Genomic DNA, 14,433 nt, shown 5'->3' with positions numbered 1-14,433 from the left:
TTATTGCCTTTGTCGAGTAATCACATTTTGAAGACAAGTTATATTTTGCAAATTTTGTTTAGCTACATTAGCAACAATACTGCTTTATTAAGTAGCTTAATTCACTTATTTTCTTGAGAAACCTTTGTATCCGAACACATATGTGATGAGCAGTATCTTCGAACAATTATGTTCCAAACAATATATTCGAACATATATGTTACGAGCAATATATCTGAATAGACATGTTTCAATGAACAAATAAAAACTGATCTTAACAAAAGTTAAAGATTTGATATTTGAAGTTGGCTTGCTCAAGCCAAGAGGAATCATGACTAGCATAAAAACCTGAACACATGATTCAAAACCAATGTTCCAAGTGACTGTGCTCGAGAGAAAGGTAGCTACTCAACCATTTGAAGGCAACGTATACAATATAAGATCAAAAGAAGTATGATTACCAAAGCCAAACAAGGAGACGTGTAAAAAAAAAAAAAAAAAAACAAGAAGAAAGAAAGAAAGATAAGTCACAATGTTCAAAAGCCAACATTGGCCTATACAAAGTCACATTGTTCAAAAGCCAAACATTGGCCTATACAGATTCAGCATGTTTAAATTTAAAAGCCAAAACTGGCTAATAAAGGGAAGACTTGGAATCAATCGGTTGGCTGCTGTTGCTCATTATCAACCTACTTGAGACTAAACTAGTCATCCTTGGGTTGTTCAATCTCTTGGGAAAATTCTACTGCTTGTGATACCTCCTCAGGGGCTGGCTCCCAATAGGAGACAAGAAAATCTTGAACATCCACTTCTTTGGCAGGAGGAAAGACTGGCTTACTAACGGCCTACTCTGGCCGGAGAATCTTCAGATCATAAAAAATGCCCAAGTCTATGAACTTCTCAAACTTCTTTAAGTCTAGACCATGAAACTCTCCTATAATGCTATCATATGTATAACGGTGACCATAGTTAAATCTCGGAGCAACAACTTTAGAAATAAACTCCCCACACTTCTTCGTCTGAACCCACCAACGGATGACCTCATGCTTGAGCTTGTTGGATAGCTCTTCGAAAGTAGTCAAGGATGATTGGGCAACTTGTTCTTGCAGCTGCTCGACCATCTTGTCAGTGTTTATCTTCTCCCTTTGAATAGCTTCAGGTTTTTTTTCCGTGCTCGCCAAAGCAATTTTCTACTCCTCCAACTCTTGGTTAAGGGAGGACACCTAATCTTCAACAGATTTGGCTTGACGTTCCAAGATGGTGACTTTGCCCTGCAGCTTAGACTCTTTTCCGACCAAACAATAGTTGGTTGCTCGAAGGTTCGATAGGTGAACGTCCATATCCTTCACCTTCTCACTTAGTTGATGAACGGCCACATATCTTTACGGGCGGCCTCCAAGGTACCACCCAATGCTTGGGTCAAACCACAAAGTAGCCTAATAAGTGTTGATACTCGGGAAGAAGGACAAAAATCCGTAAAAGCAAATGGATGGATTAAATTACTTGGTCGTGACATCATACGTCCTTAGATGACCAATCCCATTCAGGAATTGTTGGTCGGCTAGAAGAAGCACTACAGACATCCAATCCCAAGCAATGGTCATTCCATTTTGTTGATTATTGACTACAAATGAATCAGGAGTTAGAGACTAGCAAAGATGAAAAATGGAAGAATGTATAGAGGAAGTGCTCGGAGAAGTGCTCGAATATGGTAAAGCTAGACTACAGGAAGAGAGAGAGAGTACGTGTTCCACATCTACCTCCCCAATGAAGTACCAACTGAAGCAGATTTTTTCGTTTATGGTCAGGGTAAGAGGTTGGAGGGAACTTTTTGTGAACTGCTTCTCTTCTGAGCCAACTTGGGGGCTGGAGTCGGCTTGTTTCTTGTTGACCTCGAGTGCTCAGGCTCTGTAGGGCAACAAGTTTCAACCTCCTCTACCTCTTCATTAGTTGCTCAGGCTCATTCCTCAGGATTCAGCAGCACTACATCAAAAAGCCGAGTAAACATCAATTACCGACCAAGGGGACATGTGAAAAAGAAGAAGAAACTTTAGTAAGTAACTCATCAGGAAGAAATCCCCCAGTGAAGCAGGACATTGGAGTATTCCGAGCAATGGCCGTTAACGGCGAACTGGTTCTTATGTTTTGTGGGTAACTGGAGGATGCGCCCCTTGGCTCACTCCTCTGCTTCAAAAAGATCTGGAATGTCATTAGATCCTCTGGCTGGTCCTCGGTTCCAGAAAAATGGGAAGGATGGTTCAGAATGTGGTTGGACAAAGAAGAACTTCGGGCGCCACCCCATTGTGTAGGACGAGAGTGTGCCATTTCCAACAAAGTTCTCATCCCAACCACATTGGAAGAGGTACGCTTGGCTAAATAAAACCAACCATCCTACTCTTGTTTCTTTGCCATAAGAAAGTGAAGAAAAAGGGCCAAGGATGGTCATACTCTAACCTCCCAACCTTGAAAAAAATCCCAAAAGCATATTATGTTACTCCAACTATTCGGTGCTAACATGCCCGGATACATTTGAAAGTGTATCAAAATTTCTCTAAACAAAGCTTGGATGGGAAGACAAAAACTGCTCATAAAAGCATCTTCATAAATAGAAAACTCTCCTAGTAGGGTTGTGTTAGCTCTTTCTTCAGGTGATGGGACACGGAGGAGGTACTTTGAAGGAATTTCATATTTTTTACGAATAAAGTACAGTCTTTCCTCGGTCATGTTGAAGGTTGGAATTCCGGACCTGACGTGGTCGGATCATAATCTATATGATCGTGGGTCGAGTCCTTATTTTGTTATAACTTATACTCCTCGAGAGTCAAGCTATTTTTCCACCATTTTCTCTTAGCTTTAAAAGAGCCCGAGCACTTAAAGCCACATTTTCTTGGTCATTAGGCAAGGGAGGTGGAGGTTGAGATCCTGGCCTAGACTCTTCCTCATCATTTCCAAGTTGATCCCTGCCATATAAGGATATTGACCGATCACTTGTACACTGCTCGGCCTCTCTTAACTAGTCGCTATCAGAATTACTAACAGTCATAGAGATTGAGGGATTTTCCTCTGAGAAATGCTTCCTAGGTTTGGAAACTACGGTTTTCACTCTTTTGACTACAACCATGGTTTCCTAAAGGTATATGGAAAAGAAGGGATAAGCATTTATGAAGAATGACAAAAGAAACACCAACAGAAACACATGGAAGGAAAGGAAAATTTCATGGTAAGTTGCGAGTTTTAACTAAATAAGAAGAAACAAAGCAAAAGAAGATGGAAAACTTACTGATTTCATTTGAAAGGATTCTGAGGATGATGAAGACAAAGCACCAATGCGCAGCACCCTACGGTTGCAGAAGGCTTAAGCTAACGTTGTTCATAGAAATGATATAATAAAATGAGAAGAAGAAGAAAAAGGTATATAAATACCTTTCAACTGATCCTCATCCAACAGATCAGTTGAAACCTCCATCTACGGATGTAGATTCAATAACTTTTGAAATACCACAAGATTCCCATCCAAGGGTAATCATGGTCAATAGATGAATGGCCAGGATCAAACAACTTTTGGAGTTACAAAAAGCAATCATAACTTGATGAGACATGTAATGCCACGCGTCGTGAGTAACGTGAGTTTTAGAAGATGTGGGTTAGTTAACGCATGCAGCAAACGGCTAGCAATAAATGTGCCTTTTCCATATTCGGGACATGGAATGAGCATGATACCCATGATAATCGGCCAACTATACATTGCCTAGGAGAAAAATAGTCCCTTGGATCAAGGTCAGACCCATCGATACCCAGTGACTAGGGGGCTTATGTTAATGATTGATTATCTGATCGAACCGACCACGGTTCAACCCAAGGAGTTGGACGCGTTCGAGTAATGAGCGGTTCGACCATGATGTAAGTAAAAATCCAAATCTTAAGACGAGCAATGTTATCCGAACTTCAGAGTTCCACTTTTTTTTTTTGGGTAGAAAGGGGTCTATATATTAACACGTGACCCACGCAAGACATCAAGATTACAAAGATCAAGAAGCCAAGGATCCAAAATAGGCCAAAGAGTCCAGCACGCAATGGACACAGCCTTACAAGCAAGAGAGTCAACTATTGCATTACACTCCCTTAAAACGCGAAGAAAGGATACATTCTGAAGCCGAGAAGCAAGAGTCACCACATCCCAAACTAGGTTTTGGATGTCCACTGGAATTAGCTCCAAATTGGTCACCAATTTGATTGTTGTTTCTGAATCTGATTCCACCAGGACATTGCAATACCCCTCCTCTAAAGCAAGTAAAATACCCTCTCGCAGAGCCAGAATTTCACCCTCTAGAACTGTGTCAAACTGGGCCGGAATTACCAACCCTTTAATGGGCTTACCCATAGAGTCCCTGTAAATAACACCAAGGCCGCACCCATCCCCGTTTGATGTTGCATCGACATTGACCTTCAGGAAGCCCATTGGAGGGCAAGCCCAGAACACCCGATGTTGAGAAACTTCATCTTCCTGATCCGCGGTCTCCAACCGACATGGATTCTTTAAAGCTCTGGAAAACTCCTCCGCTACACTGATTGCCTTTCTGGCTACTTACTCCGGTGACCAATCAAAGCCGTTGAAGATCAAATCATTCCTTGCTTTCCAAATCCTCCAGTAGATGTACACAATCAGCGATGACAGCTCCTTGTACCACTGTTTCTCAGGTGGCAAAATCGATTTCCAACTCTTGATCACCTCACAGATCAAAGGATTAACTGGAGGAGAGAACATCAGGGGAGAAGCAAACCATACTTGACGGGCAAAATCACAGTCAAGCAAAACATGATCAATCGATTCCACATTTCCACATCTACTACAACATGGATCAAATTGATCTATTCTCTTTGAAATTTCTTCCGCTGAAGGTAATGCTCTAGCACAAGCTCTCCACATCATATTTTTAATTTTTGGTGCAGCATGACATGTCCAAATATTTTTCCAAACCATAGCATCCACCCCAACTCTGCTGGAAACCCTCAATGATGATGGCCGAACCTCTCTTTCCCTTTCCCTGATGTTAATTAGATGGTGATATGTTTGATTTCATCAAAAATTCTCCACTTTTAGCTGGTCCCCAAATCCTTCTATCAGCCCTAGAATTCATGCTTAGTCTTATATTCAGAATAGCCTCAGCGTCCACTTGATCAAAGGTTTCTTTAATCAGATCCTCCCTATCACATCCCCCTAGCCGATACCCTAACTGGCATACCCGGGAGTGTGATCCACAGCCCCGAAGATCAAGTATCGAGGAAATCATCCTCCCACATATACAATAACATAATCATAAACAGGAAATAATCAAGGTTTTAATATTATAAACAAAGATTCAAATCAGGAAATGAATAATCAATATAATCAAAGTGCGGAAATGATACCAGATGTAATCACATAAAAAAGAAGTAGAGTGAGGCGGAAACTCACTCCACAGATACAGCGGAACATAGTACGTAAGTCTAAAAAGAATTACAACTGTTTTTAAAGAAAAACAAGAATAGGAAATCAAAGTGAACTATGAGTTTTCTATCCTATAGATGACATCTTCAAAATAGTGGACTTCATCAATCCAACAGAGATGTTCCAGCTCTACATTACGTCTAATCGTATGTATGCAATGTGATCGCTCGAGGGATCATCAGTGTAATCTTCATTGTTGCCAGCACCTTGCGTGAAGTACGCTTCATCGGTTTGTGCTTCATCATCCCATCCTTAATAGTAGTCAGTACATGTAGAATAATCTAACAAAAAGATTGCACAAAAAGGAGTGAGTTCAAATGAACTCAGCAAGGCAAGTTAACTCATAACAACATAAATAACATGCAGCAGAACATAACAAGATGCAATGCAGTATGAAACAAATAATGTATGTATGCATCTAAACTCTATGTATGCTGGTCTCTATTGGTAGACATGCTCTAAGTCATAGCACCGTACTTCTTTGGGTAGGTCTCAAATCACTCATCATCGGTTGGTAATGGGTCCGGCATCCCTCGGGGCATTCCATGGCTGGGGGTTAAGTCACCGCTCTCTCACATCACCATTGGTCTAAGTACTGGCACATTTTAGGGTTAAGCCTAGCCCAATGCAAGTCATCTACTCAGTCATATCAACTCAGTTCCAGATACATCCATTCCTCGTCCTTGACGATCATTTCCGGTATCCTTCACACTAGAGTCCTAATAGTCCCTGACTATGGACTCATCAACCCTATTGGTTATCCACATATGGTAAACGGGAAGCTCTCATGTCCTCTCACGGGTTGGTTACCAGTCTTGAGCGCCCATGAGCCCAAGTCTATCCATATGCAACCCTCCAATAAATGGCCCCCACAATGTGATTCCAGTCCTCTCATGGGTTGGTTACCGGTCTTGAGCGCCCATGAATCACATTGCTACCACGGGTCGTTCGGTCTCAATACCCTTCCGATTCGGGTCTGATATAACGAGGTCATCCTAGCTAAACATTGCTAGACAGTCCTAGGTATGACAATCAATGATTCGGGAAAGCATCAATGGGCAACCCCGGAAACATCCCATACTATTTCCAATAATGTCCAAGGACAAAAGTGTCAAAAGGACACCTCTCAATCCCAAACCATACCTAATCAAATACATTCTCAGATCAGTCATGTAATATACAATCAACACTTCATCATATAAAAGAGAATATAAAAGCATGATCTAATCATTAAACAATATAGTAATAAGCAATTCATATAAGCTTGAATAATGAACAGAAAACATAAGTGAAGTGCTACTGTACTTACAGTAGTACATCAGAAGTATAAAATACAAGAACAGTAAATAAATTCAGAGTTTCTTAAAGTAGAAACCAGAGAGTATGCAATCTATGTTATTATGAAATAATTGTCCTTACCTTGATTATCGCCGAAGATAATCCAAAGATCAAAGAGAGAGACTCCAAACTTAGCAAATAAACCCCTAACAATCATAGATACAACATTAGGAAAGATACCTAAAAGTCAGAGAGCAAATGAAACAAACTGAGCGAAAAATGAAGCTACTGCCTTCATTGGTCGATTGCTTGGTCTACTGACCCAGTCGACCAACCGAGTCAAGACGGAATTGTAGAAATTAGATTGGTCATAACTTCTTCGTTTGAAGTCGGATTGATCCGAAATTTGAAGGGGAACTTCCTAGAATGTATTAGAACTATATAGGAAGGTAAAATCATCAAGTCAAGGTCAAGAGATGGGTTCTTGATTTGAACCAAGAAGTTAGGGTTTCAATCTTATGGCTCTCATGAACAGGCTAGGGTTACAAGATGAAAGGGAAAATAATTGCTATCAAGAAAATCATTGAAAGAGAGTTTAGATTAACATAAATATAACTTATGTGGTTACCCTCACATGGGAGATTACCAAAGGTTTCCAAAAAGATCAAACAAGGGTCAGGGTTTCAAGAAAAGTTCCGGGTTAGGGTTAAGATCACGATGATGATCATAGATCTCAAGCAATAGAATGAGATCATGGAATAGATGGTTGCAAGAATGCAACATCTTCTTCCTGATCTCAATCAAGAACAAGATTGAAGAAAGAATAATTTAAAATTCAGAAGAGATACTAACCTTGAATTGACAGATCAGAGATGAGAGGCTTCAGATTTGCAGAGGAATCTTTAAAATCACCGGAAAGAGTTTTGGAATGGTCTTCCCACATTCACAAAGTGTTTAGGAGGCATCCGTAACTAAGAACCTCGAAGTAGGGTTAAATAGAGAGTGAAAAACCCTAAAATTGGATTTTCTCGGATTTAACACATAGTTGGTCGACTGCTTGGTCGACCAATCAGGTTATCAAGGTTCAAACAGGGAAATGGAGGCCCAACTCAAGTCCAACCTCATGGGCTTTTGCACACACAACAAGTGACATACCTAGTGTGTAGAAATGCCTTCAAACCAAGTCAGAAATACTCCAAGTCCTTCAACTAATCTCCTATTCAGACAGGTGTAGCTTTCTTTCCAGATCTGCACAGACCTCCAAGTATGGAACACCATCATCAACATCCATGGGTTCAGAGTCAAACACCATGTCTTCTACTGAGATGGCCCATAGTTGGCTTCTTCCTTTACTCCGGGTCTTCGGACCTAAAAACAACCGGGTTTCCGGGTCAAGGTCAGGGTTAGGTTAGGGCTGGATTTCACACTCCCTCCATACTCTAGCCTCCTCATCAATGAGATTAGACACCCATGTGATTCCCCTGTGATCTCTGTTGCAATACCTAATTTTGAAATCCGAATTTGCTAAGATCCACTGATCTTCCCATAATTAAATAGACTTTCCATCTCCAACCATCCATACCAGCCCTGACTTCTAAATTCTCCTACCTTCCAAAATACTTCTCCACGCCCATGAAGGGCTAGACCCTGCTAATAAAGTTAGGAAATCTGAATTGGGAAAATAGATCTGTTTAAGGAACCTTACCCAATATGTATCCGGATTCCTCCATACTTTCCAGAGCTAATTTGCAAAGGAGGGCTAAATTCTGCAGATACGGGTCCCTGAGACCTAAGCCTCCTCTCTCTTTGGATTGACAGAGTCTATCCCATGATATCCAACATATCTTCCTCTTATTATCTTTCTCTCCCCATATAAAGTTGATGGCATCCTTCTTCAGAGTTCCACTTGCTAGAGTTCGGATAAAACTCTTCAATAGGAATCTGAGTGGGTCTCTATTACCATACAGGTAAAAGCCTATCTAGAGTAGATGAAAAAGGGGGAGGAAGGTAAGTTGAAGTGGAGGTTTCAACCCTTAGCTTTGGAATCATACCATCCTAATTGATCTCTCGCTAACTTTCTCGTCAGAGATGTAACTCGACCTATCTGATTGAGCACGTTTGTGTAGGTCAGCATACGAAAGTGATCGGGAAGAATTTTTGCAGCACCAGAACTAATCAATTTGGGAACATTAAATCCAATCCATAGATGGTACTTAGCGATTTTAATAGGATTTGGATGGTTAAGAGAAATTAGGTAGTACTGTAGAGGATAAAATTCAGATGAGGAAATTTAAAGAAGCAATTGATAAATGTCATCTTTTTTAATTGAATTTTATTGGAGCAAAATTCTCCTCGTCCAAAGCGAAGCAGGAAGGTTCTCCAATTAGAGATCTATGATGGTCGGTCTTCTCGAGTGATCAAGTTCTAGCTCTAGGGTCCTCATGGCCAAATCCCTAGGTCTTACATATAGTCCCCAGTCAAGCTAGTGGACCGGTGGTTGTTCATATTTGGTATAACAAAACGAAACCTAATTTAAGACAATTTTTTTTGTATGGAGTAATTATTCCATCTGTTCTGAATAAAATATCCCCTTTCGGTTTATACTGGTCCAACTAGGTAAAACCAAAATCATAAAGATCAACTATCGGTTCACCCGAAAACAACATAAAGAGTAGATCATATCCATTCAATTTGAATCGAGAATCCTACGGTGGTTAGCAATGGAAGAGTCAAGTGAGATAGCTATAAATAGAAGTGAGGCATGCGCAGGTAAGTAGGATATTCAAATTCTCAAAATCTCTCACTTTCTTCCTGCTTTTTCCATTAAAGTTTTGCAGAAGCTCTCATTGAGCTTTGAAGATCATCTCAAACCTATCACTGACTAGACTATCAGAGATGGAACGCCGATCCCACCAATCGGCTTCGTTTCTAACAATCTATTCATTTTACAGGAAGAAGGTGAGATAAAACCAGATCAATTCAGGTCTGATAGTTCGGTGCAAGATTATGGTTTACAGAACTAGACAAAATTCTCACCAACATTTGGCGCCGTCTGTGGGAAAAAGCATTTACAGATCTAGAATAGAGGTCATGGCTCAGTCACCTAAGCGAGAGGAAGCATTACCGGTTGAAATGGTGGAAGCTAGTCAAAGAGAGCCGCAAAGAATCAATCCAAAGAGAAAGACCAAAGAGACGATGTTATTACTGCAAGCTCCAGTAGTGCAAACTCATCAGAAACAAAAAACTACAGAAGAGCGTTCACCACATCTGATTGAAATCAATGACAAAGAAAAACAACTTGTAGAAGCAGCTGTCATGGCTTCTCAACCAAATCTCGGTTCAAACCAAATTGAAGCTCGATTTGAAAGCATTCAGCGTCAGATCATACGTAATCTCATGAGATCATGTATAAGGCAAATCGGAATCTCGAAGGAAAGGCGAATTCCAGTAGCACCAGTCGTTAGATCTCAATCTCTTTCACGAGTAGAGGCGGTCTTTAACCAAAACCCTCGGATGCCAGAGTTGAGACAAAGCCAAAGGAAATCAAGCTTCATAGAAGGTGAAGGAGAAAGTGCTGATCCAAATTACATTCCGTTAGAGCTTGATGATCAATTCTCAAGTAGAAATGATCTAGTGAGCCAAAATAGAAGAAGTAAGATTCTTGGAAGCCGAAGAGATTGTAAAGAGAAGGAGCAGTCAGCGAGTAGTCACTCAGAGGTTCATGGATCTGAAATCAGTAAAAGATTTAAGATTCTGAATTATCAAATCCAGCAGTTGACGAATAAAGGAAATAAAGAGGTTATGGAGGAGAATATGGATCGCAATCCGTTTTCGAGAGAAATAATGGCAGCTCCACTACCTCATAATTTTAAACTTCCAGTGTTTACTATGTATGATGGAAGCCTAAATCCTATGGAACATCTAGCTCAGTTCAATTCTGTCATGATGTTGGTAGGGAATTCAGATGTAATGAAGTGCAGATCATTTCCTCCATCCCTCAAAGGCCCCGCAACAACCTGGTTCTTCAGTCTACAACCAAATTCAGTTGGAAATTTCAAAGACCTGACTAGAATTTTTCTGTCAAGGTTCCAAAGTAGCATGAAGAGTAGTAAGATTGTTGACAATCTGGCAGCGATTTGTCAAAAACTAGGTGAATCAATGCGGAACAATATGAAGCGATTCAATCAAGAGTCGATTCATATTAAAAATCTTAATGAGGCTATTCCCTATGATGCAATGTTTAGAGACCTTACAGATGATCACCTGTTAGAATTTTTTATCATGAACAAGCTAGCGAACATTGCATAATTAACATCACGATGCAATCAGTACGCCAACATGAAGGATATCTTGCAGGCCAGAAAAGAAACTGATGGTGATGGGATTAAAAGAAAGAAAAGTGGAATATTACAGTCAAATCAAAAAGATCGAAGGAGCAGTAGAAATTATCCATGAAATGATTGATAGATTAGCAGGGACATTCCACGCCCATTTCTTGAAAATTATACGCCCTTGAATTCCAGAAGATCAAAAAATTCTAATGCAAATTCAACATCAAAGGTTTGTGAAGTGACCAGCACTGATGATTGCAAAAGTTGAAGAAAGAAATCCAAACAAATATTGCAGATTCCATAGTGATCATGGTCATGGTACAGATGATTGTAGGATTCTGAAAAATGAAATTGAATGGTTGATCAGTCAAGGGCAACTGGATCAATATGTTCAAAGGAGAAATGGAGGAGTTCAAAGAAATGTTGCTGATCAACCTCAAAGATGGAATAAAAGAGGACCAGAAAGAGAAGATCAAGTAAGAAAGGGTTCTCAATCTAATTCTCCAGAGGGAAATCTTGGAGATCAAGAAAATCAAAGGGTTCAACAGAAGCAATCTCCAGTTATGACCATATTAGGAAGTTTGGACCTAACTTCAGTTTCAAAATCCAGAGCTCATGCCAGGTTCGTCAATTTTATTGAATCTTATATTGTTCCAACAATAATTAAAAAGATGAAGGAAATAGTCTTCAAGGAAGAGGAGATGATTGGCATCCAAGAACCACATGATGATACAATTGTAGTTATTATTGAGGTGGCGAACAGAGACATTCACAGAGTCTTAGTAGATACATGATCTTCAGTAGATGTCTTATGAAGCCTTCCTACGTCTAAAACTGGATTCAGTAAAGATAATACCATGTGGGACTAGACTGTTTGGATTTTCTGGAGAATCCACTCCTATAGAAGGAATTGTAGAATTAACAATGACGTTGGGATCTTGTCCACAAATAGTGACTACGGTCACTAAGTTTCTGCTAATCAGGAACTTGTCAGCCTACAATGTGGTTTTGGGAAGACCAACTCTAAACATGCTTGGTGCTGTCGTCTCAACAAAACATTTAAAGATGAAGTTCCCAATAGAAGCATGTGTTGGAGAATGTATAGCTGGATCAAAAGTTTTCAAGACAATGTTATACAACATTCTTGAAGGACTCAAAATCTCAGGGTAAGGCTTTGGCTTTAACTGTTGAAATTACTGATAACAGAGACGAAGAAAAAATTCAAAGAGGAGAACAAGTAGAAAAGCTGGAGAAATTCTCATTAAATCTTGAGAATCCATAAAAGGGGACTATGATTGGACCTAATCAAACTGATCGGGACAAGGAATTGCTGAAAAGGTTTCTTCAGAACAATGTGGATGTATTTGCCTAGTCAGCCCAAGACATGCTAGGGTTGAGAAGGGAAGTTGCGGAAAACTGTCTTTAGATTGATCATACTGTCAAAACAACGGTGAAGGATTTTTTTCATCAGAAAAACATGAAGCGATCAAAGTAGAAGTGGAGAAACTCAGGAAATCAGAATTCATAGAGCAAATCAAATGTCCCAAATGGCTTGCGAATGTAGTGATGATTAAAAAGCATAACGACAAGTGGAGGATGTGTGTAGATTATACTGATCTGAACAAAGCTTGCCCCAAAGACTGTTATCCAGTACCACGCATTGATCAATTGATTGATGCCACTTCAGGTCAACAAATGTTAAGTTTTATGGATGCATATTCTGTTTATAACCAGATTATAATGAAAAAAGAAGATCAATCTCATACAACGTTTATGACTAATCATGAAAGTTATTGTTACAAAGTTATGCCCTTCGGTTTAAAAAATGCTGGAGCAACATATCAAAGGGCAATGCACAAGTTATTTGCTGATCAGATTGGGTGTAATATGGAGGTGTATGTGGATGATCTCCTGGTGAAAAGTCAGTTTAAGGCTGATCATCTTTCTAACTTGGAAGAATGCTTCAATGTACTAAGAAAAAATGGAATGAGACTTAATCATGAAAAATGTGCATTCGGAGTCTCATCAGGGAAGTTTTTAGGGTACATGGTTACCCAAAGAGGAATTGAAGCAAATCCGAAAAAAATCAAAGCAATTCAGATATGCCACCGCCATGCAATATAAAAGAGATTCAAAGTCTAACGGGGAAAATAGTAGCTCTGAGTAGATTCATATCCAAATCTGGTGGCAAGTGTGCTCCATTCTTCAAGGCGCTTCAAAAATATGAATGCTACGAATGAGTTCAGATGGTCTAAGGACTGTCAAACCTCCTTCGAGGAGCTAAAAAGAAGACTGACCAGTCCACCAGTATTAACCAGGCCAGTTTCAGGAGAAACATTGCAAATATACTAATCTTCTTCAAAAGCAGCAATAAGTGCATTATTAATTCGAGAAGAAGGTACGATTCAAAACCCAATTTATTTTGTGAGCCATACATTGTTAGATGCAAAAACTAGATATCCTGAGTTTGAAAAGCAAGCTTTGGCCTTGATAATAGCTGCTAGAAAAGTTAGGCCCTATTTTCAAGCCATTCAGTTGTTGTTTTGACTAACTGGCCATTAAAGAAAATCCTACACAAGCCTGATCTTGCTGGTAGGATGGTTTCTTGGGCCATGGAGCTGACAGAGTTTGATATTGAGTATAAGCCCATAACTATTATAAAAGCACAAATCCTTGCAAACTTTGTTGCTAAGGGTGTCTCGCCACCCATGGATCGAGGAAATCCCAATGAAATTCTTGGCAGATGGAATCTCCATGTTGACGGCTCGAGTCACTCTCAGGGGTCTGGAGCAGGTTTAATTTTACAAAGTCCAGCTGGCTTTGTAATCCAATGTGCCCTTCGTTTCAAATTCCATGCATCAAATAATGAAGCAGAATATGAGGCTCTTAACGCAGGACTTCGTCTAGAAAAATCCTTATGCATGCAGGACCTGGAGGTGAAAAGTGACTCAGAATTGGTAGTTAGTCAGGTGACTGGAGTGTATGAAGCCAAAGACACTAGGATGATTAGTTATCTTAAAAAAGTGATCGAGTGTATAGCTTGGTTCTCAAATTTTCAAATAGTAAGAATTCCAAGGAGTTAGAATATGATGGCAAACTCTTTGGCAAAGCTGGCATCAGCAAAATATGCTTTGTTACCACAAGCTATATATATCGAAGAGTTGAACACTCCAGCATACTCAAAGCCAGAGATAATGGAGGTAAATATTGAAATATTCCTGATGGATCCCATAGTGGAGTATCTCAAAAATGATGTCCTGCCTAATGATAAGGAAAAAGCCAAAACTTTGAGAAGAAGAGCAGCAAAGTATATTCTGAAAAATGGATTACTTTACAAGAGAACAATTTCTGGTCCAT

At 39.8% G+C, this 14,433-nt stretch overlaps 1 protein-coding gene across 1 annotated transcript; it reads right to left on the bottom strand.

Moving 5' to 3' along the window:
- Nucleotides 1-3,961: 3,961 nt before the first annotated feature.
- LOC149019083 (uncharacterized) lies at nt 3,962-4,906 on the bottom strand. The gene is made up of 2 exons (XM_089154046.1): nt 4,569-4,906; nt 3,962-4,523 (listed from the first exon to the last, which is right to left on the bottom strand). Exons 1-2 carry the CDS (start codon nt 4,904-4,906, stop codon nt 3,962-3,964), a joined length of 900 nt encoding a protein of 299 aa, XP_089010172.1.
- Between the last annotated feature and the right edge of the window lie 9,527 nt (nt 4,907-14,433).

The sequence above is a fragment of the Hakea prostrata genome, chromosome 4, assembly GCF_041222555.1.
Source record: "Hakea prostrata isolate BN-2017 chromosome 4, UWA_Hpros_2, whole genome shotgun sequence".
NCBI lineage: Eukaryota > Viridiplantae > Streptophyta > Magnoliopsida > Proteales > Proteaceae > Hakea > Hakea prostrata.
This window is presented reverse-complemented; position numbering and strand designations above follow the sequence as displayed.